Source organism: Delphinus delphis, chromosome 16 (assembly GCF_949987515.2).
Source record: "Delphinus delphis chromosome 16, mDelDel1.2, whole genome shotgun sequence".
NCBI classification, from domain to species: domain Eukaryota; kingdom Metazoa; phylum Chordata; class Mammalia; order Artiodactyla; family Delphinidae; genus Delphinus; species Delphinus delphis.
In genome coordinates this window covers 7,705,098-7,732,795 of record NC_082698.1, presented here as the reverse complement: position 1 = coordinate 7,732,795, position 27,698 = coordinate 7,705,098, and the positions used below count along the sequence as shown (strand labels likewise).

The 27,698-nt window shown below is 52.3% G+C and overlaps 2 protein-coding genes and 1 pseudogene across 3 annotated transcripts in view; 1 reads left to right on the top strand and 2 right to left on the bottom strand.

Moving 5' to 3' along the window:
* Positions 1–885: 885 nt before the first annotated feature.
* On the bottom strand, positions 886–3,594 carry NKX1-2 (NK1 homeobox 2). Its single transcript, XM_060033875.1, has 2 exons — positions 3,384–3,594; positions 886–1,604 (listed from the first exon to the last, which is right to left on the bottom strand). The coding sequence occupies exons 1-2, from the start codon at positions 3,592–3,594 to the stop codon at positions 886–888; spliced, it is 930 nt and encodes a 309-aa protein (XP_059889858.1).
* Positions 3,595–15,530: 11,936 nt separating this feature from the next.
* Positions 15,531–27,698, top strand: part of LHPP (phospholysine phosphohistidine inorganic pyrophosphate phosphatase) — a 141,069-nt gene continuing 128,901 nt past the window's right edge. For both annotated transcript variants that reach the window (XM_060033880.1, XM_060033879.1), the window contains exon 1: positions 15,531–16,382. In XM_060033880.1, the coding sequence (XP_059889863.1) occupies positions 16,258–16,382 (125 nt within the window). In that variant the 5' untranslated portion in view covers positions 15,531–16,257. The remainder of the gene's footprint in view (positions 16,383–27,698) is intronic.
* Positions 18,693–19,589, bottom strand: LOC132439544 (large ribosomal subunit protein uL2-like; annotated as a pseudogene).

Below are 27,698 nucleotides of genomic sequence, written 5' to 3'. Positions count from 1 at the left end.
GGCCCGCGTGCCACAAAAAAAGAAAAAAAAACTTGCAATGATGTGGAAGTGCGTGTACTTCAGCTGGCAAGTCTAGCGATAAAGCTGTTGCATTTCCCAAAAGAACTTCCGGTCTCCTCCGGAAAATCAGGGACACATTTTCTCAGGAATAGCCTGTGGAGAGCCTGTTTGGAATGAGAGTCGCGCTCAAGTCCTAACCTTAAACGAAGACCTAAAAATGTAGAGTATTATGCATTTAAAAAGTAGTCCATTTCACGGCGGCAGTGTGCGCTCACAGACTCAGCTTTCTCCAACTTTGTTCGGCATTTGCAAGGAATCGCTGGGTTTGGGCCAGTAATCGAGTATGAAATGGGAAACAATCAGCTGTGAAAAGGGAACGCTCCTTACCCTCCGAGTGAGCCACAGCCTTTGAAGATTCCATCCTAGGTGTGAGCAGCTGGAGGGCGGGTCTTGTCTCCCTCTGGACACCATCCCCGCCGCTGGGTTAGCCCCGCGCCGCCGAACACCCAGACCCTCAGAAAGAACCCTTGAACTGAATTAAGCCTGACCGAAAGTGAAGAACAAGGTCCAGAAACGGGAAGGTTTAAGGACAGCCTCCGTCTCCGGACACTTTTAAAGATGGCAGATCCTTGACCCCCTTTAGTGGACCGCGTGAATTCCAGGGTTCAGCTAGGCGGGGAGGCGCGCGGCGGGGAGTCGGCAGGCGGCCTCTCCCTGCCCTCTGGCGGCGCCTCCCGGCAGCGGGGAGGGAAGGGGGCGCGCAGACACCCGCGCACCAGGAGGGGGCAGTCCCTGCGCGTTGGCGCCCCTCCGTGGGGTGGGGACCACAAGTCCACGCCAATCACTCGTGAATCCGGACGAAGTGGGGCCCGAGGGGCTCCGGGTTCATAGATGTGGGGCGTAGAAAGGGGTCAGGTAGGAGGGCCCGAGGAAGGGCGCAAAGGAGCCCCTGGCGGCGGCGGCCGTCAGCGGGAAGGAGGCGGCGGCCGGGAAGAGGACGTTGGCCGCCGAGTAGGAGGGGAAAGTCTGGAAAGGATGCGCGGCCGGGCCCAGCTGACCCGGGCTGGCCCCCGCGCCGCCGCTGCCACCGCCGCCGCCGCCCGCCCCCGCCGAAGTCCCAGGCTGGGGCGCGCCAACTCCCGCCTGCGCCGCGCCTTCAGCGCCGGGGTTCTGCTTCTTCCACTTGGTCCTGCGGTTCTGGAACCAAATTTTGACCTGCGTCTCAGTGAGGCTAAGCGATAGCGCGAGGTTCAGGCGCTCGCACACAGACAGGTAGCGCGTGGCCCGGAACTTGTTCTCCAAGGCCACCAGCTGCTCGTACGTGAAAGCGGTGCGCGCGCGCCGCGGCTTGGAGCAGCTGGGCTCTGAGCGCCGGCGCCGGGGCCGCGGGGAGCCCGGGGAGCCCGCGAGGCCGCCCGCGCTGCTCTCTCCCGCCGCCGATGCCGCGGCCCGGGCCTCGGGGGAGCGCGTCCGGGCCTCCTGCAGGCGCGCAGTCCGCTCCCGCAGCTGCCGCCGCCCTGCGTCCTCCAAGTCCTCGTCCTCCGCCTCCTCCGCCTCAGAGCCCTCCAGGGGGGACGCCAAGCCGGCGCCTCGGCCCGCAGCATCTAGGGGAGAAGGGGACGGTGATCAGAAGCCCGGAACTACCCGGCCGGTCCTGGTCCCTAGACCTGGCCCTCGTCGTCCCCAGAGCAGGCAGCTCTCTCTGCCCAACCCAGAGCCCAGCCCTGCCCCTCTCCGGAATTGCGCTCCCTGCCCTCACCCCCACGACCGCTCTTAGTTGCAAGCCCTTTCCAGGAGGTGGGAGTTAGCGAGTGTTGTAGTGCCCGCTTTCTCTTCACCCACCTACTACCTAGTAGGCGTCCGAGAAGTGTATTTCGAATGAAAGAGTGACACTCCGCATTAAGAAAGAATAACGACCTTATTGGACAACCTTATCGCTGTACATTAAGACATCTATATGTCAAGTGCGTTTGGGGCTGTCTCCCCGGTCCCTAGAAGCCTATTTTGGCCTGGAACTGCCAGCAATTAAAAAAGAAGTTATTAAGCGCCCCCTCCTCCCTTTTAAAGTGAAATTCCCTCTTTCCCATCTTCTTTCTCCTGCCGTGTTAATAGAGTTTCAGATTTGTGCGGGGCCGGATCGATAGATGTCATCTATTAAAGGTAAGTTTTAATCGAACAATATTAGGATCAGACAGGGAAAAGGGGGTTTGAAGTCGGTACCTGCAAGCTGCGGGCAGGAGATATGCAGGCGCCAGTAATAGAATATCGATCATGGGGGTGGGGAAAGGGGAGAGCGGCCCCTGCAAGGGGCGATCCGAACAATTACCAGGCAGACCGCCCAGGCCCAAGCGCAGCCGCCAGAGGCGCCCAGAGCCCCAGACAATCACCGCTAAACTTGGGGAAGGGAAGCGGGGGAGCCGCCGAGACTTCAAGCCTCTCCCTGACCTGAGCCTCCGATCTTTGGCGTCCCTCCAGGGGACCTCGTGCCCGCGCCTCACCCAGCTTGCGTCCTGCTGTTTTTTGTCTTTCCTTTCAGACACAAACTTTCCTGGACCCCTCGTCTGGTGTCCTCCAGAGTTAGGAGTTGTTTTGTTTGTTTGTTTTTGCCGCACGCGGCTTGTGGGATCCCAGTTCCCCCACCAGGGATCGAACCCGTGCCCCTGCAGTGGAAGGTGGAGTCCTAATCACTGGACCGCCAAGGAATTCCCAGAGTTAGGGGTTAAATCAAAAAGGGTTTTGGGGAGAAAGGACCAACAGCCTCCCGTCACCCCACCCCACTCCGGCCCCAGCCCAGTCAACGATTGGATCTGGGGAGAGTGAGCGTGCGGGGCAGCGGAGTCTCTGCAGCTGTCTCTGGATGGTTGGAAGTGGGCCCTGGGTGCGAAAACCGGACCTCACTGCCTACTAAGACTTAGGACACATGATTCAGCCTCAGCTTCCTCATCCAGAAAATGGAGAGATGATGCTGTCTACCTCGTTAAGGATGCTGTCTACCTCGCAGGTTTCGAAGTTTTTGCTGACTTTTATCTCAGTCTCTAGCCCAGGTCCTGGCACATAGGGGACAATTAAATGCCCAATAAATGAATGAGCCTGGACGAGGTGGGCGCTGGGTAAGAGTTTCCTCTGCGAGTAAATCAGAGCTGGGGTGCTTGCTTGCTTGGCGGGTAAGCAGGGACAGGCTTCGGTGGCAAATCCCTGACCCAGGATGCTGGAGGCCCTCTTTCTGCGTCAATTTAATTATGCGCCTGGTCCTGTGCGCCTTCTCCCCTTGGGGAAGACGCCGCTAAGGGCTACTCACCCGATCCACGGCTCTCCCTCCCACCTTCCCAACGTATCATGTAAGCTGGGGCTTTCCGGGGCCGGAGGCCGCCTCGCATCCTTACCAGGCGTCTCTCGCTGCCGGGCCGGGTCTCGGCTGGAGTCCTTCCTTGCTTCGGCCTCTGCCAAACTTTTCTTGGCTTCCCGGGGAGCAGGGCGCACGGCTGGGAGCGCAGCGCGGGTGAATTTCTGAGGGTCCAGGATGTCCAGAACCGAGAAGGAGATTTTGTGGTGGGAGGGAGCCGCCTTGGCCCCGCCGTCCTGCCATGCCAGCATGCCCGCCGCCCGCGGGCCGGAGGCCGGCGGCGCGGAGTCCGGGATGGCCGCGCTCGGGCTTGCCTTCGGCTGTGGCTCGGCCGCAGTTCTCAGCCGGTAGGAGGGTCGGGACGGCCAAGAGAAGCTGGGGAGGGGGGCGTGGAGAGAGCCGCGGGGGGCTGAGCGTGGATTGGCACTTGGGCTGCCCAGGTCCCCGCCAAGTGCAGGGCGCGCTCGCAGCAGCCCCAAGACTAAGGCTCGGGGACCTCTAGCCTCGGCGAGGGGGCGCCTTGGTGAGTCTGATGCGCGCTCCCGCCGGGACAGCGCCGCCGGCTCAGCGCTCCTCCGCCCAACCTGCGGAAACTCGGGGTGCGCGAGGGAGGGAAGTCCGGACGCTTTCGTCCCGGAGATCCTCCCAATACACCCACCCTGACTTGGGCTACGATTTGCACCCTTCCCCCAGTGCACCCGCCTTTGAATTGGAAATGCAATTGAGGCCAGCACTGATAACTTCAAGGCAACGCTCAGCACATCTCCTGCCTCGCCAGTGAATCACAGCAATGGCCTCAGTCCTGATCACCTCGGATTTAAAAGCCCTCATGTTCTCACAGTTTACAGTTTACAAAGCCCTTAGACTTGCGCGATCTCGTTTGATCCTCTGAGCATCCCTGTGCGGTGGGCGTGGCCTGGCAAGACTATTATCCCAGCTTTAAGATGAGGAAATTAAGGTTCAAAGATGAGAAGTGACGTTGCCCAGGGTCACTGTTAGTTGGTGACAGAGTCCGGATTCGAACCCAGGGCTTCTTTCCCGGACCATTTTTCTTTTCAGTACGTCCTGCTCGCTAGGAAATAACAAAGAAAGTCCCGCACTGTGTCAGAGGTTTTTCCTTCCACTCTGGAGGCCAGAGGGCAGCAGGGGTTTTGGAGAGATGTCTGAACCCCCACCAAGAGGACTTGCCGCTTTGGAAACCTTGCGGGTTGCGGTCTCAGAGCCAGGTGAGATGCCCTGGTGAGGGCAGGTGAGCCAGGTGAGGGTGGCTGCCCTGGCCTGCAGGGACGCCGAGCACAATGCCTGATGCCCTTCAGGCCTTCTTCAGAGTCACAGGTTTGATCACGTGCACAGATATTGGGTCTCTGGGAATCAGGCTGCATCTTTGACCCTCATCCTCCCCCTAGCCCCAAGAAGAAAAAGGTTAAAAGGTGTTTGCCTGGTTTGGATTTAAGGTCAAAGAACAGAGGCAATTGTAAAAGCTTCCATTTGCCCCACCAAGTCCCGTGGGATGGTGTACATCAGTCCTTGGGGAAGCTTCCACCAGCCAGGCCCTTCTTAACATTCTTTTGTTCCCTTTTGTGGTTTGGGGAGAAGTCTGAGCGCTAAGCATTTATCTCAGCGGCAGATTCTGAGGCTTCTACCCCTCTGCCCAGAACTACCTCTAAGGCTGTTGTCCCTTTCTTCCCTGCCCCATGGGGTTTCCAAACAATGACTTGGCAATTAAGATTGTCCGGTCAGGTAGGAGTAGGAAGGGGAGGAGAAACCTTCTCACTGAAGTGCGTGGGGGAGGAGGGAGGGGTGTGTGCTGCTAATCCCCTCCGTTATTGTAGAGAAGGTCTTACAGGCCAGCTTCTAGGAGCTTTTCTCATTCAAACTTCGTGGCCCCTCCCAGAGGCGGCCACTGTATTCCCTGGGGACTTTAAAGCCCTGCCGAAATTCAAGCCAGCTTCAGTCCTAAAGCAGAGATGGATTGTGCTTTTAAAAGGAAATCAGAACAGGAAGTGCCCTGGCCAAGCCCAATGGACCACCTCCCATCAGAGGGAATGTGGGCCTTGGGAAAACCAAAGCAGGTGGCCATGGCACTAAACCGTGGTACCCAGGAACATGGATTGCCAATCACAGAACCTTCCAGATCACAGATAGGGTACTTTGTTTTTTGTTTTGACAAGTCTTTCTCACTCAGTTCTCACTTGATTTAAAAAAAAAAAAAAAAACCTTAAACAACAAGATCCTACTGTATAGCACAGGGGACTGTGTTCAATATCCTGTGATAAACCATAATGGAAAAGAATATGAAAAATAATGTATATATGTATAACTGAGTCACTTTGCTGTACAGCAGAAATTAACACAACATTGTAAATCAAGTATACTTCAATAAAATAAAAATTTTTTTAAATCTTTCTTTTCTTTCTCCCTCCCCACTGATCCCAGTCCCCTTTTACGTTTTTCCACCCACATTCATATTTTTTCATATTTAGGTTCTTCAAGGTAGCTAGATATAGATCTCTTTAAGGGAGCTCCAGAATGGACGTTTCTGGCATCCCATGGTCCCTCTTCTTATCTGTTCTGTAAGAAATATTGAAACCACTTTCACAGGAAGGTGGGCTGGCATTCCAGAGGGCACCGAATGCCCCCAACCAGAGGGACATGTAAGGCGCAGAAGCCAGGGCAGACCAAACCTGGGTCATTTTCATTTCACTTTATCAATTGTCTCCAAAAATTTTGTTCAAATAATATGAATCATTTTTCCTTTGAGGTCCACAGGTGTTAAATACAGAAAAGGAGCAGAGAAAGTAGAAGCAACAAATTGGAAAGTCAAGAACACATAAAGGCCATGTGCTTTAAGACTGTGAATCTTAAAAACTCCTGTTAGTTGTCTTTCTTTTTTCCTTGTCCTTTATTTCTGATATGTGTGTTCAGTGCAGCACAAGGTTATGTGAACCCTTGCACTCAGGACTTGGCATCTGGAGACAGACGCCACAAGAAACAGCGCGGTGTCTCCCATCGACATTGCAGGAATAGAACATGCTCCCTCTTATTCACCCACAGCTTAAAGAGAAGCACCCCACCCAAAGAACAGGTTAAATTCTTCAACTTGGTGAGGGGAGAGCGTGCCTTGGGGAATTGTGTTTCTGGCCACCTGCTTTGTAAATGACTAGAAGGCAGTGAGACTTCATATAGGAACAATTTGGAGATGTGTTGACTTGCTAACGTCCTCATGCGTGTATTTATACACAAGGTGTTCCTATGTAATAAGGATATCCATAGCCAGCAAGCCACTTTCCCCCTGTGCACGGAGTTGATTTGTGTTTTCAGCGTGGGCATTAAAATTCCGCCTGAGTGCTGTCTTTAAATTGCTTTGATGCTAGGTGGGTTCCATTCCCTGACCTGTCCTGATGGCAAGTGATGGCTGTAACAAGCTCGGGATCAATATTCATAGCGGGTGTCCTGGGCTGATAACACTATCCAAGACAATGTTCACTATCAGTGCAGACAGCTGAGATATTGCGCCATTAGGGATGTCGTGTTAAATAACCTGATCTATTTCTGGGGCTATTTAATGAATTTCACAGTTTAGATAGTATCTTTAAGGAGAGGCAAAGTCTATTCCGGAGGCACTGATGCAAATCAATGGTGCCAAGCTTCCCGAGCTATTCCACAAACAAAGTGGCCTATAATTCCAGCACAGCCTTGAGAAGCTGCTGCCAGAGCCGTGAACAGCGTTAACAATGGAGAGAATTTGCAGCACATGCAGAGGGAGAGCAGTCTTCGGAGCTGTGTTAAAGCACCTTAGATAAAATCTTATGTTTCTGAAATAAAATACAACTTAAATTCTCTAGGTAAAACCCTGCAGTTTGGGCCAGCCCACGGGGTAGGACATTAATGCCAAGAGACAGCTTCATAAGGCACATCTCGGTGACAAAGGGGGAGTAGTGAACCGCGTACTTCTTTAACTGAAGTCTGGCTGCAGAATGGGAGGGGCGAGGCACTGGATGTTAAAAAGAAACTACTGGGAGCAGCAGAATCAGTTGTTAAATGTTTACTTGACTCTGTATCTCTTGTTGCTGGAGAGTTCATTTACAATTAAAGGCTAGTTTACCATTTCCCTCCCAGGGCTTTGAACTCTGACTGCCAAGCAGAGCAAGCATTCCTCTAAAAAACCTACTTCGGAGGCTTTGATTTGTGAAAGCTTTAAGTGTAGCCTTCCCACCTGTCCCCAGTCTGCAACCCAAATAAAAATGTTTACTTAATATATCTTGCTTTAAGAAATCAGTATTTCTTTTTGGAAATCAACAGGTTAAAAAAACAATCAATTTCTTTATTTCAGAAATTTGGAGGAAGCATCCAAGAAGGTGAGAAAACAATGGGAGGGGGATTGTCCTGAGAGCGACAATTAGTATTAACAGTAATTGCTCTCCTTTCTTGGGCACTTGCTCTGGACCAGGCACTTGGCTAAGGTTTTGCTTATTTGGGGTTATTTCATTTAACCCTCCCCATGCACGACCCCATGAAGCAGGCACTATTATATCCCCAACTTACAGTCGAGAAAACCAAGCTTAAGAGCAAGTTTGCCCACGACCCCAGAGCTAGGAAGTGGTGAAGTTGAGATTTGAACCAGGGAAGTGAGATTTCAGAGCCTGGTTCGGTAAAGTTCTTCTCTTAAAGGAAGTCACATTCCTGCCCCAGGGTGAAGTCCAATTGTAGACATTTATCAAACGGCTTTCCTTCAAAGTTACACACAGAAATGGGATATGGAAAATGACCTCTGAGAAAATGACTAGAGCCCTGGCACTGCCTGGGAGGATACCGTGGTGCAGGTTTTGGGATGCAGTTTTGGAAGCTCTTACATTCAGTGTTTTCTAACGTTTTAAGATATTCCCAGGAGAAACCCAAGAGAAGGGAATTGCCAGGCAAACCAAATTGCTCTGGGCACCTGGAAAAGTGGAGACATGTCATTGGGGGAAAGAGAATGGGGGAAAAATGCCAAGTGACAAGCTGAGGACACATGAGGAGAGACTTGGGGAAGGACAGAGGCAGAAGGAACAGGGACACAATGCAGGCTCTTTCTGACTGTGAGCATCACACGCCATGTTCATACCGTACAAAGAGAGGCACAGGCAGAATATAGACAAGGGAGAAAGGTAGGGCTTGGCAAGTGTATGAAGCGCTTGCTTCCCGGTTGAATGGAGATCTGTATGATCTAGCATTCTTGGGTGATTTCCTGCAAGGCAGGGGACAAAGTCCTCTGTTCCCCACCTCTGTGCCCAAATTTCATGCCTTCAATCTTTTTTTTTTTTAATTGAAGTATAGTTGATTTACAATGCTGTGTTTGTGTCTGGTATACAGCAAAGTGATTCAGATATATATATTTTTTTCGTATTCCTTTCCATTATGGTTTATTACAGGATATTGAACATAATTCCCTGTACTATACAGTAGGACCTTGTTGTTTATTTATTTTATATATAGTAGTTTGTATCTGCTAATGCCAAATTCCTAGTTTATCCCTCCCCCACCTCCTTTCCCCTCTGGTAACCATAAGTTTGTTTTCTATGTCTGTGGGTCTGTTTCTGTTTTGTAAATAAGTTCATTTGTATCCTATTTTATTTTATTTTATTTTTATTTTTTAAAACTTTTGGCCACACCAAGCGGCGTGCGGGATCTTAGTTCCCTGACCAGGGATTGAACCCGCTCCTCCTGCAGTGGAAGTGCGGAGTCTTGACCACTGGACTGCCAGGGGAGACCTGTATCATATTTTAGATGCCACATGCAAGTGATATCATATGATATTTGTCTGTCTCCATCTGACTGACTTAGTGTGATAATCTCCAGGTCCATCCATGTTGCTGCAAATGGCATTATTTCGTCCTTTGTTATGCATGCCTTTAATCTTCTTTTCCTGGCCTCCCTGCCTGCAGCCTTGCTGCCCCAGCAGGCTGTTCACCTCACATGGCTATGCTAACTCCAGCCCTTGGAGGGACAGCCCTGGCCTCCATGAGCAAGCCAGCTGGCCGAGGACCCTGGCCGGCTGGAGTACCTGCGACTCACGTTGAAGGGCTGCTGCTCCAGCTGGTGGGTGGTGCCCTTGCAGGAAGGCTGATCAGTGCTGCCAGATCTCCACATTGCCTCAGAGAAACTGGAAATCTGAACTCTTTTTTTTTTTTTTTTTTTTTGCGGTACGCGGGCCTCTCACTGTTGTGGCCTCTCCCGTTGCGGAGCACAGGCTCCGGACGCGCAGGCTCAGCGTTCATGGCTCACGGGCCCAGCCGCTCCGCGGCATGTGGGATCTTCCTGGACCGGGGCGTGAACCCGTGTCCCCTGCATCGGCAGGCGGACTCTCAACCACTGCGCCACCAGGGAAGCCCGGAAATCTGAACTCTTACGTGACATCTCCAATGCTGGTAATCAGTTCACAGTGTTGAAAATCAGGCCATCAGAAACAGGTCTGTGGGTCACAAGTTTGCCACTCCAGCCATGCATATGTCAAGTGACCCCACCTTCACTGTTTGGGTGTTTCCACGGCTACTGTGGTTCGTGGGGTGAAGACTAAAGGCCTCTGCACTGAATGCCAGGCTCTTCACTATCTGTTCCAGCTGCTTGTGCAGCCTTGGTCCCTGGACAAGCTAGGTTCCGGGTAAGATGTGTACGGGTCCCTTACCCATGCGTGCTACCTTCTCAGAAACTCTGGCCAGCCCTTGGATCCTGGCGAGTGGGCAGTGGGCTTCCATCCAGCCCGGGCGGACATCTCTTGCTTTTCGGGATCAGCATTCTCATCCCCTTTTCTGGTACTGGTAATTTGACTTTGCTCAGATATCCCCCTTACATGTGGTAGTGGTGGGATCGCCAATCAAGGGCCCCAGGGTGGGAGTGGCCTCCTGCAGGACCAATCAGGCTCTCTCCCGCAGGAATCTTCTAATGCACACTAAAGCTGGAGAGACACTTCTGGATCAATGGATCTCTACTTTTTTTTTTCACTGAGGTCCACCGTGATAAGACAGAACTCCTTGGCTCAGGTAGGCCTCCCTTGGTCTGGTTTCACTTTCCAGGGAAAACCAGACTTTGGTCAGAATGAAGGGTCTCTGTGGGTAGTAGACATCTGCTAATCTTGCCTGCACGGTGTCTCTTCCTGCTTTCTTTCTCTTAGTCTGTTTGGGCTGCTAAAACAAAATACCACAGGCTGAGTGGCTTATATACAACAGAAATGTATTGCTGACAGTCCTAGAGGCTGGCAGTCCAAGATCAGGGTGCCAGCATGTTCGGGTTCTGGGGGGAACCCTCTTCCAGGTTGCAGACAGCTGACTTCTTACTGTGTCCTCACATGGTGGAAGGAACGAGCTAGCTCTCTGGGGTCTCTCTTTTTATTTATTTATTTATGGCTGCGTTGGGTCTTCATTGCTGCGCATGGGCTTTCTCTAGGTGCGGCAAGCAGGGGCTACCCTTCGTTGCGGTGTGTGGGCTTCTCATTGCAGTGGCTTCTTTTGTTGCAGAGCACAGGCTCTAGGCACACAGGCTTCAGTAGTTGTGGCATGCGGGCTTAGTTGCCCCGCGGCATGTGGGATCTTTCCAGACCAGAGCTTGAACCCGTGTCCCCTGCATTGGCAGGTGGATTCTTTTTTTTTTTTTTTTAATTTATTTTTGGCTGCATTAGGTCTTCGTTGCTGTGTGTGGGCTTTCTCTAGTTGCGGTGAGCGGCGGCTACTCTTTGTTGCAGTGCGCCGGCTTCTCATTGCGGTGGCTTCTCTTGTTGCAGAGCACGGGCTCTAGGTGCACGGGCTTTAGTAGTTGTGGCATGCAGGCTCAGTAGTTGTAGCGCATGGGCTTAGTTGCTCCACGGCACGTGGGATCTTCCCGGACCAGGGCTCGAACCCGGGCTCGAACCCGTGTCCCCTGCATTGGCAGGTGGATTCTTAACCACTGCGCCACCAGGGAAGCCCTGGCAGGTGGATTCCTAACCACTGCACCACCAGGGAAGTCCCGGGGGTCTCTTCTATGAGGGCACTAGTCCCAATCATGAGGGCTCCAACCTCATGACCTAATCACCTCCCAAAAGCCCCACCTCCTAATACCATCACCTTAGGGGTTAGGATTTCAACACATGATTCTGTGAGAACATAAACTTTCAGACCATAACACTCTTGTTACAACGTCCTGCCTTTTGCTGGGGGCATTCCTCCCCCATTCTATGTGGCCGTGGTGAGGCTCTACTCAAGTGCCCCTCCTCGGCACCTAAGTCAGGCTGCATCACCACAGTACCTCTTCCCCCTGAACACAGACATGAGGGCCAGTCAGAGTTCTTTCTGCAACTATCAGGCCAAATTGAGGAAAATGTTCTTTACCATATGGTTTACCCAGGGCTCTGTGGCCTGGAACTGCCACAGCCCTCCCTCCCCACTGCCTAGAGAGAGCCTGGCCACACGGAGAGAAGGAAGTGAACCCAGAGAAGGGGGCAGAGCCAAGAAATGGAGAGTCAGAGAGCCCAGAACACCACCATTCGAGCCTTAGAACCAGCTACATCTGAAGCCATCAATTGCTAGACTGGTTACAAGAGCCAATAAATTCCTTTTAAATTTAAGCCATTTGCCGTTGGGTTTCTGTCACTGGCAACCAAAGAGTCCTAGCTAATACAAGCAAGTCTGGAAGGATTATACACACATCTACTACAGCAAAAGAGGATTGGAAGGATTCATATTTAAGCTGAAATTCAGACATGATTTGTAGACTTGTTATTGGAAATGTAAGAGGCCAAGCTCTTACATCCCTGCACGCTGGAGTGTTAATGTGCCACTTGACTAGCTCTGGCCCAAAAGATATAAACAAGAATCTGTTGGGTCTGGATTCTGGGGCAGCTTTTGTTTTTCCTGGTATAAAGGGCAAGACTCAGTTGTCAGAGGCCCTTTTCCCTTTTCCTTTCCTTTCTTTCTTGAAATGCAGACATGATGCCTGGGGGTACAGCAGACATCTTGACAGCATGAGGGTGAAAGCCTAAGGATGGTGAAGCAGAAAGTTGGAGGTAGACTATTTCCCAGTGTTCCTGGGAACTGCTGTACCTGCCCAGGGCTGACTTCCTCTTGGCTTCTTTTTTTTTTTTTTTAACATCTTTATTGGTGTATAATTGCTTTACAATGGTGTGTTAGTTTCTGCTTTATAACAAAGTGAATCAGTTATACATATACGTATGTTCCCATATCTCTTCCCTCTTGCGTCTCCCTCCCTCCCACCCTCCCTATCCCACCCCTCCAGGCGGTCCCTGTGCCATGCGGCTGCTTCCCACTAGCTATCTACCTTACGTTTGTTAGTGTATATATGTCCATGACTCTCCCTCGCCCTGTCACAGCTCACCCTTCCCCATCCCCATATCCTCAAGTCCGTTCTCCAGTCCTCTTGGCTTCTTGATATATGAGAAAGAGTAAGTCTATCTGGTTGAGCGACTATAGGTGGATTTCTGTTACATGCAGCCAAAACAACTCTAACTTATACAATGCTCTTCTGTTACATCCAAAGAAAGGTCATGGACTTTTGGGTTAGGTCTGAGCCCACACTTAGAGAGATCTGTTGCCTTGGACCAACATGTCCTTCTTCAGGTGAGAGACTCGGGTCCCTGTATTCATTTCCTATTATTGCTGTAATAAATTACCACAAACTTAGTGGCTTAAAAAACACAAATTTGTCCTCTTACAGTTCTAGAGGCAAGAACTCCTAAAATCAAGGTGTTCTCAGGGCTGTGCTCCTCTGGAGGCTGTAGGGGAGAATCCATTTCTTCGCCTTTTCCAGCTTCTAGAGGCTGCCTGCATTTCGTGGCTCGTGGCTCCTTCGTGTTCAAGCCCAGCAGCATAGCATTTTCAAATCTCGGCATGACGTGTTGTCATGTCTCCTCTGACTCTTCTCCTGCCTCCTCTGACTCTTCTCCTGCCTCCATCTTTCCTTTATAAGGACTCTTGTGATTAGATCGAGCCCATGTGGGTCATCCCGGATAATCTCACATTTCCAGATCTTTAGCTTAATCACATCTGCAAAGTCCCCTTTGCCATGGGAGGTAACACACTCACAGGTCCTGGGAAGTAGGATGTGGGCATCTTCAAGGAGCCATTATTCTGTCTCCATAATCTTAGATACAGAAAGTGATTTGCCCAAAGTCATGCCCAGCTAATGGGAGAGGGAGAACTACGCGTGGACTCACCACCACAGGCAGAAGTGCCCTTTCTCCTCTTCCTCTTTGGCATGAAGCTAAAGCCCAGCCATGCTTCAAGGTCCATTTCAGGCTGCCCCTCTGCTCAGAAACCACAGCCGCCCTCCACAGCCCACAGAGTCCATCGTCTTGGCTTTGTCTGTCACTCACTGGCACTCTGCACACGTTTGATCAGTAATCTTAAACGTGTACATCTTGTTCTCTGCCCAGTCTTGACTCAAAGGCAAAGATCACACTTTAGACCTTTTTGGACCCTGGGACCCACTAAGCCCACAGAGTTGAAGCTCTATACATGGGTGATGTATGGCTCATGATGATCGTGGTAGATTATCCAGACGGACTCACTCAGTTCCTGTACCACAGAATCTGGAATGCAAACACTGCATTTCCCAGACTCCCTTGCAGGTTGCACTAGGTTCCACCAAGCCAGACATGGTGAAAGTGAGATGGTGACCATAGGCGGAGAGGGAGAATTCTCTGAAGGTATGGTGGGTGGATTTGGTTCTTTCGGGGCAATACTATCAGGTTCCTGTCATCTTAAGAGCCAAGTGATGGGGCAGTGGTCTCAGTGGAACAATGAAATTGGGCATTTCTCAGAGCTGCACGGCTCTTTGCTGTGTGGTACTTGAGCTTGGTTACCCAGTCCCCCTGGAAATCTGTAAGCTCCTTGATGCCTTGTATAAACTTACCCCTCTAGCTGGAGAAGTTTCTATTGTCTGCAACTAAGAACCATGATTTTTAAAAAAATTTTATTTTATTTATTTACTTTTGGCTGCATTGGGTCTTTTTTGCTGTGTGTGGGCTTTCTCTAGTTGCAGCGAGCAGCGGCTACTCTTCATTGTGGTGCTCTGGCTTCTCATTGTGGTGGCTTCTCTTGTTGCGGAGCTCAGGCTCTAGGCGTGTGGGCTTCAGTAGTTGTGGCACACTGGCTCAGTAGTTGTGGCTCACAGGCTGTAGAGCACAGGCTCAGTAGCTGCGGCGCATGGGCTTAGTTGCTCCACAGCATGTGGGATCTTCCCGGACCAGGGCTTGAACCCATGACCCCTGCGTTGGCAGGCAGATTCTTAACCACTGCGCCACCAGGGAAGCCCAAGAACCATGATTAATATGAGGTCTCATATTCATTTCTCCCCCAACCAGATTGTAAATCCCCAAAGGGCAGGAACTATATTTTATATTTCTCCTGTAAAATCAGCGGAGTACACAGTTTTCCTAGTAAACTTATCAACATGACACGCACGATTCATTGAACTGGGTTAAAGTTCTAATATTCTGATGAATTCTTCATGCCATCTGTGAATCAAGAGCCTGAAACAAAATGGCCACCCTAATATGGTCTTTTTTTGAAAACTTAAAGTTAAGTCAGGCTAAGAGAAGTCAATTTTTTAAAAAATAAATTTATTTATTTTATTTATTTTTGGCTGCATGGGGTCTTTGTTGCTGTGCGCAGGCTTTCTCTAGTTGCGGCGAGCGGGGCTACTCTTCATTGCAGTGCACGGACATCTCATTGTGGTGGCTTCTCTTGTTGCGGAGCATGGGCTCTAGGTGCACAGGCTTCGGTAGTTGTGGCACACGGGCTCAGCAGTTGTGGCTCGCGGGCTCTAGAACGCAGCCTCAGTAGTTGTGGCGCACGGGCTTAGTTGCTCCGCGCATGTGGGATCTTCCGGGACCAGGGCTTGAACCCGTGTCCCCTGCTTTGGCAGGCGGATTCTTAACCGCTGTGCCACCAGGGAAGTCCCAGAAGTCAAATTTTTTGAAGTTTCAGTTTAAACACTTGAAAGGGTCAAAAGGGCAGTTAAGGAAACTCTTCCCCTTTTCTACCAACTTTTATTTATTACAAAAACGATGTAACATTAAATAGAATGTAAAAATTCATCCAAAATCTCACTGGGCTAACACATTGAAATATTCCCATTTTCTTCTCAGCCATTCCTACGCCTTATTTTTGTAGGCAGAGGTCTACATACAATTTTGCATTCTGCTTTTTTTTTTTTTTGGCTGCACCACTCCGCATGTGGGATCTTAGTTCCTCAACGAGGGATGGAACCCACGCCCCCTGCATTGGAAGCCGAGTCTTAACCACCGGACAGCTAGGGAAGTCCCTCTGCTTTTTCACACAATGTTATATCGTGAGCGTTTTTCATGTTGTAACCTAGTCTTCCTTTTTTCATGGCATAATATTTCTGTCAGTAGCCATCTTATCACTTCTTGAACAATTCCGGTCCCTGAACATTTATTTTTCTTCCACCTTGTTCTGGCATCATAGCTTACACTTCATACATGTCTTTAGAGATTCGTTACCTTATCATTGCTTCTCAGGCGCGCAGCATCGTCCAGTCTGTGGGCCCAACTATCTCCATTGCTGTTAGGAGTGTCATCGGGCCACAGGAAAACACCAATGAAGGTCTTGCCTGTTCTCTTTAATTTTTGTTACTTTTCCGGTTGCCTCCTCGTCCCAATCTGCCTTGCTCCAATTTTAGGGAGGTTGACCCTTTATCCACTGATGTCCAGGTGAAAAGGCTCCCATTTTGGGAGCGCGTGACTCGGGAGTCGGGAAGCAGCGCCCGTCTTGCCGGGTTTGCGCCCGGCCACGCCCCACTGGCCCAGCTCTGCCCCGCCCCGCCCGCGGGACTACACTTCCCAGGCAACCCTGCGCGGCGAGCGCGGCCGCAGCTTCCAGGCGCCGGTTGGGACGCGGGGGCCGAGGCGCAGGCGGGACGCAATGGCTGCGTGGGGCGAGCGGCTGGCCGGCGTGCGCGGGGTGCTGCTTGACATCTCAGGCGTGCTGTACGACGGCGGTGAGGGCGGCGGTGCGCCGATTGTAGGCTCTGTGGAGGCGCTGGCGAGGTGAGTGGGCCGCGCAGGCCGCCTGGAGCGCCCGGCGCTGTGCTCAGCCGGGTCCTGTGGGCCGCTGCCGGGGGGCGGGGCGGGGCTGCTGCTCTGGCCCCGCCCCGCCCGGCGAGCGGTGGGCTGGTCCCGGGAGGATTGCGCTGCAGGCGCCGGGTGTGACAGGCAAACGGCGTCCCGGGATGAGCACCGGGACCCTGCTGGTTAGAGTTGCGCCCCTGTCCAACAGCGCAGCCCCATTCCTTGCCTTTGAGCGCTTGGAATGTGGCAAGTCTGAATTTAGATGTGGTGTAAGTGTACAACCCACACTGGATTTTGAAGACTTAGTGAGAAAAAATGTATAAAGTTCATTGTATTGTTTTATATTGGTTACATATTGAAATGATAGTAATTTGAATATGTTAGCTTAAATAAAATATATTAAATTAATTCCACCTTCTTTTAACCTTTGTTAATGTGGTTACCAGAAAACTTTAAATTACATACGTGGCTGGCATTGTAATTCAGTTGGACTGCCTTGACTGTCTGCTTAGACGGTAGGAGGGCGTCTTGCCCACCAAGTCTTGTGCACAGAAGACACTGCCAGGACCACTGTTGGCACCACTGGGCCCTGGGCTTTGTAATTGCCACTGGCATCGCAGAACCAGAGGGTAAGAGGAGGCATGGGGTGAAGTGGAGGAGGAAGTGCCTTGCATCTGAAGGGAACAGTGGCTGCAAAGCCTGAGGCGGAGGAGAGCTCGGAGGAGAGCTCGGGAGGAGAACTCAGCAGATCACACGCACTCACGGAACTGAAGAGAGAGTGGGCACTAGCGAGGGTGCTCAGGGCTACAGCAGGCAGGACCTGAGGGTCACAGAGAGCTGTCTGGATTCCATACTGGGTGCAATGAGAAGTCACTGAAGATATTAGGCAGGAGTGTCGTGTGATCTGATTTATGTTTTCAAGACATTTAAATGTAGAAAGTGAAACCATATAAGTAAATGAAAACAGGAGAGATTCCCTTTGAAATCTTGGAGTAGGAGAATACCTTTGTAGCTACGCCTCAAAATCTAGAAATCGACAACAACAACAAATCAACAACCCAATAGAAAGAGGCACAAAGGATATAAACAATTCATAGGAAAGGAAAACAAATAGAAACACAAAGGAAAAGCACAGGAAAGATGCTCAGCCTTACTCGAATAAGAGAAGTGCAAATTAAAACGATCCTGAGATGCCTTTTTTCATCAATTTGAGAAAATCGGCCAAAATCCGCAACTTTGGGAACGCATTCTCTTGGTGAGAGTTTGTGGAAGCAGACCCTGTCTTATATTGCTTGTGGAAGATGCATTTGGCATGATCTATCAGCGTACTGCCTCATACATGAGAAATGACATAGGTGGGAGGTCATTCATGGCAGTGCCTTGAGAAATAGCAAAAGACTGGAAACAGCTCAACTATCCATCGCTAGGGGAGTATTACAGTCTATCCTTCTACACAGTGGAATTCCATGCTGCATAAAAAAGAACGAGCATGCCTGCCATGTAGACGTGCTGTCAGTGAAGACAGGATGTGCACTGTGCCATCTTTTGGGTGGAAAAGGCAGAAGTGCAAGTGTGTATTCCTGCTGGTGTGTTTGTATAAGGAAACTGGAGGGAAGAGCTTCAACCTGTGAAGAGCTGGAAGGCAAGTGATTGGGGAGAACTAGGTGGTTGGGGGTAGGGATGGGAGCAAGGCTCTTCCCTCGGTAACTTCGTATATAAACATTTTTTAAAGTTTTGAACCATGTGGATGTATTTCCCATTCAAGATATCAAATTACAAATATTTTGTCAATTTTGTCTCAAAAAGTGCTGGAAAAAAATACTGCACCAGAAAACAAAATATTTTAAGAAGATCTCTGGCTGCAAAGTGGAGAATGAGCTGGCAGTGGGGCAGATGGCCGGGCTCCAGAGGAAACAGGGGAACAGCCAGTTGGGAGACCCTTGTGTGGTCCAGGGAGACATGATAGGGCGTGGACTAGGGGGTGGCAATGGAGATGAACAGAAGGGGGTGAATTAGATGTTTTGGGAGTAGGACCAATGGGACCTGCCTGTGTATTGGATATTGCGGGGAACAGGGAGAAGATGAAATGAAGAATGGCTCCGGTGTTGGACTGGAGCACCTGAGGGAATGGAGAGGGGCACAGAGGGGCGCAGGCAGGTGCCATGATGGCCCTTGACACAGTGCTTGGCACACAATACACCCCATGAGTATGACAGTTAAACGTCACGTCCCATGTTTGTTTGTTTGTTTGTTTTTGTGAAAGAGACAAACTTTATTGAGCCCTCAGCCCTAATTCTTTTTCTCCTGCACAGTCTTGGTTCCCCGGAGACACCCAGTCCGGTGGGCAGCAGTGAGACCCACTTTGTGGCCAGCAGAGGCATCTCTGAGGATGGTAGAGGCTTTGCCAATATGGTGGTGGTTGCCACCTCCAAAGGGACGCTCAGCAGGGTTCATGGCCACACCCCGCACACATGGCCAGCAATTCCTCTTTGCCTTATACTTGTGGTAGGCACGGCTGGCCTTCAGAATGGGTTTGTCAACGCGGCCACCTCTAGCCACCACACCGACCACAACTCTGTTGGTGGAGGAGATGACCTTCTTGGAGCCCAAGGGCAGCTTCACTCTGGTCTTCTTTGTCTCAGGGTTGTGGGAGATGACAGTCACATAGTTTCCAGAGGCTATGGCCAGCTTGCCCCAGTCACCACGCTTCTCCTCCAGACAACACATGTGGGTGCCCCCAGGTACGGTACCCACCGGGAGCACACTGCCGATGCTGAGCTGGGCCTGCTTGCCACAGTCCACGAACTGGCTGGTGTGGATGCCCTCGGTGGTGATGAACATCTCTGTCCGCTTCTTAAAACTGTATGGATCCCGGAAGACCACCTTGGCAAGGGGCACGCTGCAGCCCGGGTCGTGGATGGTGTCCTTCACGATACCCTTGATGTAGCTGTGTTGCTTGGCAAAGTCCACGGTGTGCAGAGACGCGGCGTCTTTCGGTGCTTCACGTGCACGCGGAACGTGGAGCTGGCGCCCTTCCTCTGCCCACAGATCCCGTGGCCCATGGCAGCAGTCTGCTGAGGAGTGCGGCCGAAAGAGCACGTCCCATGTTAATATAGGAATTCCTGTTACACGTGCTTTTAATTTTTTTAAAATCAGGGCCACTTAATAAAAAAACAACTTTATATTAAAGTACACATCTGTTCTTCTATTGAGGGGGTGTAGTTTCCCGTTTTCAGTTATTTTGAATAGTGCTGCCATGAACATTCTAGAACATGTCTGGTGAATGCATGGATGCATTTCTGCTGGGTACAGGCCTAGGAGTGGAATTGCTGGTCATAAGATAGGCATATGTTCATTGCTAGAAGATGCTGTCAAATCGTTTCCCAAAGTGGTATATGTGAGAGTGCCCGTGGCTCTGTGTCCTCACCAACACGTGGGTTTGTCACTCCTTTGCATTTTATTTATTTATTTATTTATTTATTTAAACTAATTTACAGTTTCATTCATTTTTAAATTTTTTTTAAAGTTAATTAATTTTATTTTTGGTGCTTTGGGTCTTCATTGCATGCAGGCTTTCTCTAGTTGCGGCGAGCAGGGGCTATTCTTCCTTGTGGTGCGCGGGCTTCTCATTGCCGTGGCTTCTCTTGTTGCAGAGCACAGGCTGTAGGTGCGTGGGCTTCATTAGTTGTGGCATGTGGGCTCAGTAGTTGTGGCTTGCGGGCTCTAGAGCACAGGCTCAGTAGTTGTGGGGCACGGGCTTAGTTGCTCTGCGGCATATGGGATCTTCCCGGACCAGGGCTCGAACCCGTGTCCCCTACATTAGCAGGCAGACTCTTAACCACCAGGGAAGTCCCGAAGTCCTTTGCATTTTAGCAGGGTCATTTTTGCCTCAAAACCTGAGAAATAAAGTAGGTCAAGGATATGGACAGAGTCTCGGTCCCTCCCCATCTACCTTCTGCTGAGGAGCACAAAATGGATTCAGCAGTGGCTTTGGAATAAGTAGGGCTGATTGTGAGCCCTTGTTTCCAGTCGGTAATGTGGGTCTGGTGTGCACCCCTCCCGGGCCAGTGAGGCTCCAGGCGTCTCCCAGCACCAGCAAAGCTGGCTGCTCTCAGAGAGTGCTTCCTATGCTGGGCGTCCCTGTTTATATCATGTAGTCCCCCTAACAGCGTGGGGGTGGGAGGAGGTTATCTCCCTCAATCAGCTGAAGCCACTGAGGCTCAGGGCTTGCTAGGGTCTCAGCTGGGATGGCCCAGGGACCATGGGAACCCAGGTGTGCGTGACTCCTAACCGCTGTGCTAGACCCATACTTAGAGTCCTTTGAGGGAGAAGTGGGCATTGGAAAAGGTCAGGGGCTTCTCTCTAGCAGTCTCCCCTGGGTGATGCTCCCCCCGATACACTGTCCACCTAACACCTGCACAGATTCCAGGCTGTGACTCGAAGGAGGGTGATCCCTGGTCCTTTAACCTCTGTGGGTTTGGCGCTGGCATCTTCCAGCAGATCCCCGGGAGTTGTTTGTCTTGATTTGCTTTAATTCAACTGGTTTATCTAGCTGGAGTGTCTTTGGTAGCAGCTGCACTGTATAAATCTAGCAGCGGTATAATAACCGGATATACTGACAGTCCTAAAATACATCCCAGCCAGTTTTGTAGCTGAGAGAGGGGAGAAGTGCCTTCCCCATAGTGTGTGGGACTGTTTCCAGTGAGGGGACGCAGTTCTCCTTATATCAGGGGAGTTGATCGTCCTGGAGGATGAGGCCTGGCCCCTCTGAACCCTCCCTGGGACTCCATGCCACAGGACCGCGTCCCCGTGCATTTCTCTGCTCCACCAGGGCCTTCCCGAGTGACCCTTGTGGCCCCTTCTCTCCCTCTGCCCACTTCACCCCCTTGCTTCCAGTTATACAGACTTTCGGGGGGTTTTCACTGACCAGCCCCTTAGCAGCCCAGCACCCGCAGCGCCTGGGCCCTCCACGCTGCGGCAGCCTCTGGCTCTCACCCACATCCCTTTTCTCTCTTCAGCTCTTGTGCTGGCTCTTTAAAGGCTAGGCCCCTCCGCCCAGGCCCGGCCCCCAGTGGCCAGCTGATCACACTCAGGCCAAAGGAAGCCACCCATGCCCTCCTGTGGGGCCCCCGGAGCCCAGCATCCAGACCCTCCTGGCCGTGAGTGTATGTGGGCAACTTCCCCCAGTAAAATCCGCCTGCTTTTGGAGTTTCCCTGGGGATGTCAGACTTGGGGACACGGCCCTTTCCCGGGCCAGGCCCTGCTGGCCAACGTGAATAATGCCAGGCTTCCACCGCTTTGTGTAGTTTTTGCAGCCACAGCCTGCACTCTGTGGCCTCCTTGATATGCAAGGCTGGCTTTGAAGTCACAGGGGAGCTCAGAGGAAGTTCCCAGGGTGAGAGCAGCGCTGCAGAGGGGCCGCTTGATGGGGGTCCCGGGGCCCAGGGGGGCGTTTGCCTCCATGGCATCTCCCCAGTGCCGTGGGTTCCCAAACAGCACCTTCTGTTCTGGGAACCCCGGAGGGGGTGACTCACCACTTCTCTTCCTAGGCTTTCTGTGGTGACAGGTGTCCTCAGGTTTTTGGAAAGTTTCCCACCTGTTTGGGGACACAGAGTACTTGGGGAGTATTAGCTCTGCTTTTTAAAACCATACCGACCACCGTAGTAGCAGTCACTGATGATCAGGCTACCTTCACAACCAGCCCTTTTCAAAGCCGGAACAGAGGCTCAGAGAGATTTGGGAAGTGGCCACAGTGGAGAAAGTGGCTGGGCCAGGGTTCCCTCCCTTCCTGCCCACTGTCCCCCGCCCTGCCCCGGTCCACCTGACTCCAAGCCCCAGTTTTCCCCGCAATAGCACGCTGCTTCTCATTAAAGATGCACTTGTTCATTCATCCACTCACCCAACAAATATTTATCGAGTGCTTCTTTTATACTAAAAACACCGCTGTAGGCGTTGGGACAAGGGGCAGTGAGTGGGGCAGATGGAAGTCCCTGCTCTCGGGAAGCTGACCGTCCAGTATGGGGAGAGCAGAGTAAACAGCACCCGGAAAGGCTAGTGTCAGGTGGAGAGAGACTGAGCCGCCAGGGAGATGGGGAGCCCGTGATGTGTGAGCTGGGCTCTGAAGCTGTCGTCTGGGTCAGGAACGTCCCAGATTGGAGAACAGGAGGTCCAGGCCTCCTGGAGCCGCTGGGCACGGTGCTGGCCAGGTGGAGCCCTCTTACTGTGCTAGGACTTGTGGGTGGGCGTGGTCATGGGACATCTGTAACCGGCCTGGGTCCCCCCATCAGGCCCTTTATTGGAGTCCATTCTTGGGCAGTTGGGCTCCCCGAGGGGAGCCATTCAGAGGCAGGGCTGGGCACAGCGGGGGCTGCAGGGACCGGCCCCCGGGCTGGTCAGCACAAAGGGGAGCCCCAGAGGCATCTGCATGTGAAAGGCGGGTGGGCATTTACTGCATCCTGTCTCGGCTACTAAAGCACATCTGCTGGGCCCGGCCCGGCCCAGCCTTTTTGCGGCCGGCGGAAGGAAGCAGGCTCGGCCTCGGCCCAGGGCAGCCTCATAAAGCAATTCCCACCCAGGACTAACGGACCCGCGACCCATCCCTCCAGTGTGCGCCAGGAGCCCCGGGACCCTGTGAAAACCCAGGCCCCTCCCAGAAGGTCTTAGAGCCAGAGGAACAGGGCCCGGGAACTTGTCTGAAGTGCGGCCTAGGACCAAGACCCTCCTTGATGCTCGGCCACCCTGGCTCCGTCGGGCCCCAGGGACACAGCCGCCCAGGAGTGGCGGTAATAATAGTAGCTACCAGGACTGTGAGAGAGCTGGGAGCCTCCCTGCGCTGCCTCGTCCCATCCCCCGTGTGGCCCAGCACCTGCCAGAGGGGGCTCTTAAGGCTATCAGAGGGGGCGGGCCGTTTGTTTGAGTTCGTTTAGGCCAACAACAGCTTTCCTGACTCACCCTGGACCTTGGACAAGGTGTGTTTGTTGAGAATGCCCTGTCGCTCGTGCTGCCGTTTCCTCTCTGCGGGTGAACTAGGCTGACTTCAGAGTTGGGGGCCAGGTGAGAGAATGATTCTCTCTTCCCAGGCCGAGTACTGGTTTCGTAACATCCACAGTTTAGGCTTCCCAAGGCAGACGTGGCTTCCTTCTTGTAAACCATCCCCCTAGCGCAGGAAGGTACTAAGTAAAAAGTCCAAATCGTCACCAGCCCCATCCTCGTCATCCCCCCAGGGGGACCCTGTAGCTCCTTCCACGCCTTTTCCTCTGTGTTTCCCCCAAAGCGCAGGGGATTTTAAGAAGCCGCCCCTTCCCTGGCTGGCTCTCGTCCAGTTCCATGGTCCCCCCGTCACACCCCCCACAACCCCCCACTCCTTGGGCAGCACTGATGCTCAAGAAACATGTTCTGTTGGTTCACAGGTCACTGGAGGCTGGAGTTCCCCGCAGATCCCGAGCCAGTGGTCTCAAACTTATGTCGCCTCAGAGCATTTATCTCCTAAATGAAATCTGAGGTAGAATCCCCCCAATTTTAAAAACAGATAAAAGAGCAGTGTTTGAATGGTGTGTATTTTCTCTGTTCAAATCTGTAATACCGATTATGAGGTCAGTCCGTGAAAATGATGAAAGTGTCTTTTTTATTTTTTTTTGGCCACACCCCACGGCAGGTGGGATCTCCACCAGGGATCAAACCCACGCCCCCTGCAGTGGAAGGCGGAGTCTTAACCACTGCGGCTGCTTCCCACTAGCTATCTATTTTACATTTGGCAGTGTATATATGTCTATGCCACTCTCTCACTTTGTCCCAGCTTACCCTTCGCCCTCCCCGTATAGCACAGGGTGATCAGCTCGGTGCTTTGTGACCACCTAGAGGGGTGGGACAGGGAGGGTGGGAGGGAGGGAGACGGAAGAGGAAAGAGATATGGGGATATATGTGTATGTATAGCTGATTGACTTTGTTATAAAGCAGAAACTAACACACCATTGTAAAGCAATTATATTCCAGAAAAGATGTTAAAAAAAAAAAAAACAGTACTAAAGTCTGGGGCAGTGGACAGCTCAACAGTACATATGTGAATAATTTTATATTTGTGGCTGGAAACAACCTGCGTGTCTGTCAGGAGGGGACAAGGGAATAAATTATGGTTTATCCAGACTGCGGAATATTCCCCAGCAGTTAAAAAGAGTGAGGTAGCTCTGTTTGGCGTTGACATTAGTTTATATGAGGTGAATGTTGCATATAGTCAGTGAAAAAGTTACGGAGTAATGTGCGTGAAATACCATTTTTGTTCTTGGACTTAAAGGAGACACAACCACCCTCAGGTAGAGCAGTAACAGAACTGTGACCCTGACTTGCGTGGAGGGAAACCGAGGGACATTGTTGTGAAGCTACCCACGGCTCCACTGTCACGACAAGGGCTGTTTCTGGGTTTCTGATCTCAGCCTCGCTGGGCAGGAGCCACCCTATGGAAATCAAGGGCAGCCAGGCTGGGGGTTCTGGAGCAGAGTTAACGGTTTATCCCAAAGATGCCGCCTCTGGTAGGAAGGCCCTGGCTGATTAGGAAGTGAGCATGGCACGGGTCACTCATGGGGCCCACAGGTGGAGTCCTGATTCCCCAGCCCCCCAAGGATATACAGAGAGGCCGTATTGGCAAAGCCCTGCCCGGGCCCTGCCTGTGGCGCTATGCAGGGTGACTTCCCGCCACCCTGGGGCTGGCAGGATGCAGCCCTGTTTATAGAGGAGGAATAGGGCTTGCTCAAAGCCACCTCAGGAGGAAGGAGAGTGGGGGCCAGACCCTTAGCAGGGCAAGTGCTTCCCCTAAAGGAAGGTAGGTGTCAGCTCTTGTGGGCGAGGACCTGGGTTTCGAGTCCCAGCTCTGCCCTGTGGTTGTCATGTGGTCTTGGGCAAGTTCCTTAGCCTTTTTGTGCCTCAGTTTCCTCTCGGGGAGCTGTTGTAACTACTGTTGGGGCTCCCTCTGTCCTGGGCGCTCTGGGATGTCCGTCAGGATGAGCCAGCGCCGGTTTACCCCAGGTTCCATTTGCTGGGTTGAACTTTGCCCTCTTTCTTAATGGTGGCCCCGGGCGAAGCTCTCTGGGCTCCGTCCAGCAGGCCTCCCTCACCAGCTGGCTCCTCCGGCTGTCCCAGTTCCCTGGGCATCTGTCTTCTTGTCCGACTACCTGCCTCGAGGGCCCAGATGTCCCGAGCACCCGGCCCCGGGCCTGCTAGAGGTGTGGTTGTCATTGTCACCACCATCGTCTTCACTGTCATTCACTGAGTATTTGCAACATGCCAGGTGCTTCAGGACAGTCCTGTCAAGTAGCTACTGCTAGTGCCCCATTTTACAGATGTGGAAACTGAGGTTGGAGAAGGTTAGGTGACAAGCCTTGGTCACACAGGGACGAGGTGGCAGAGGTGCTGAGGGTGTGTCTGCTTCCCGAGCCAGGCTCCCACCTTACCCGAGAATGCCTGGCTCTGTCCCCTGCAGCGCCCAGCACTTGACCAGCCTGTGACCACGTCAGGGGAGGGCTAGCTGGTGGCTAACCTTCCAAGGCTGGGGAGTGGACCAAAGAACCCATGGCTCCCAGAAATGTGCCCTTAGGTTCCTCGTATCCCTCTGGGCCTCAGTCTCCCCCTCTGCGAAAGGAGCCACTAGGTTGGATAATCTCCAAGGTCTCCTCTGGTTTCTAGATTCCCATGCACTTCATTCTAAATTGAATTTATTAGTAACTAGTAAAGTGATGTTGTGGGCTCAGCGTGTCCCTTTGATCTGAGCTCAGAGGCCCAGGCAGGTCAGAGAGAACATACTGGGTGGCGGGTGAGGTAGCCACGGGTGTGGAAGGTGTGCCACATGTTTCGTAAGGGCCCTGGCTTCAGGCCTGCCCGACGTCTGTTTGACCTCGTTGCTGTCCCCCTGAGGTCGCTGGCTGGCTAGCCCGGCCTGAGAGGCTCAGCCAGGGCCACCTCCATGCGTCACCACTGCTCTTGTTCTCTTCTCTCCGTCCAGACTTTGGACTGTTTCTTGCCTGGTCTCTGACGACACAGTCTGCCCAGCAGAGTGTCCGATGGAGAGTGGGAGGGACCTCCAGGGACCTAGCAGCTGGCTGTCAGCCTGGCCAAAATGTCTACTCTGGTGGGTCGGTGGAAAGAAGGGGGAGATGCAGCAGGCCCAGCCAGAGCTACTGGCAGAGGCCTTACCGGTGTCCCTCAGCATTCGTGGCCCCGTGCTGATGCCGGCACATGGTAGGGCTCATGGTGCGTCCTCTGTGCCCCACCCCGGAGAGCCAGAAGGCTAGGCGCTACTGTTAGCCCATTTCATGGTTGGGACTCAAGACTCCCAAGAGTCCGGCCCATGGATGCCCGGCCAAGGGCATGTGCAAGGTGCAGGTGCCGGACCCCATTGTCATGGGGGAAAAGCCCTGCTGTTGCTGCTCCAGCCAGAAGGCATCTCCCTGCCCCCAAGCTGAGGCCCTACATCAGGGCACATGGGGAGCTGGACCTGGTCCCTCTCAGAATCAACGTGGGTGCCCCTTGGTGTGTGTGTGACTGTATTTTTCTTTCTTTCTTTCCTCCTTCCCTCCCTCCCTCCATCCCTTCCTTTATGACTGTATTTTTCTACTGCAGAACTGCCCCTGCTCTGTTCGTGGGCTCCTGTTTGACCTTCTATTTTTTAAAAATTGGGTTCTTAGAACAAATATGCACTTTGCGAGTTTCAATTTTCCAAACGTGTGTTTTCAATCTCTGTGGCTTTCTAAAAGGAAAGCAGCCGCAGACCTCAAAGTCAGACAGTGGCCGGCGCTGCCGTGGCGCTCTGCTAGGTAACGGGATCTTGGTGCTGGTGGGTGGGGAAGCTGCCGTGGCGCTCTGCTAGGTAACGGGATCTTGACGCTGGTGGATGGGGAAGCTGAGGCTGATGTTCTCTGAAGGTCTCGGCTGGGCGCTGCCGCCCGAGTTTCGGTTCATAATGACCCCCCGAGGTGTTGTGGGTGTTCTTTCCTTCTCTGAGAAACTGAAGCATATCTGCAGCTGTGGCCATTTCAGTAGTAACAGGGGCCTCTTCCCCATCAGGTAGCGTCTTGAGTTGTAGCCCCAGGGGCAGAGCGGGCCTGGGTCAGGGAGGCAGGAATGAGGGGAGACACCCCTCTCCTCCCCTGCACCTCCCTTCCCTCCTGGTATGAGTTTCTTCTGTCTCAGGAGAGGATTCCAGGCTACTTGACATAGAGGTGGCTCTGGTAGGAGACCAGAATTTCAGCCCAGGGTGGGCCTGTGGACCTCGTCTGAAGACGAGCCCAGGGATGAGCAAAATCAAAA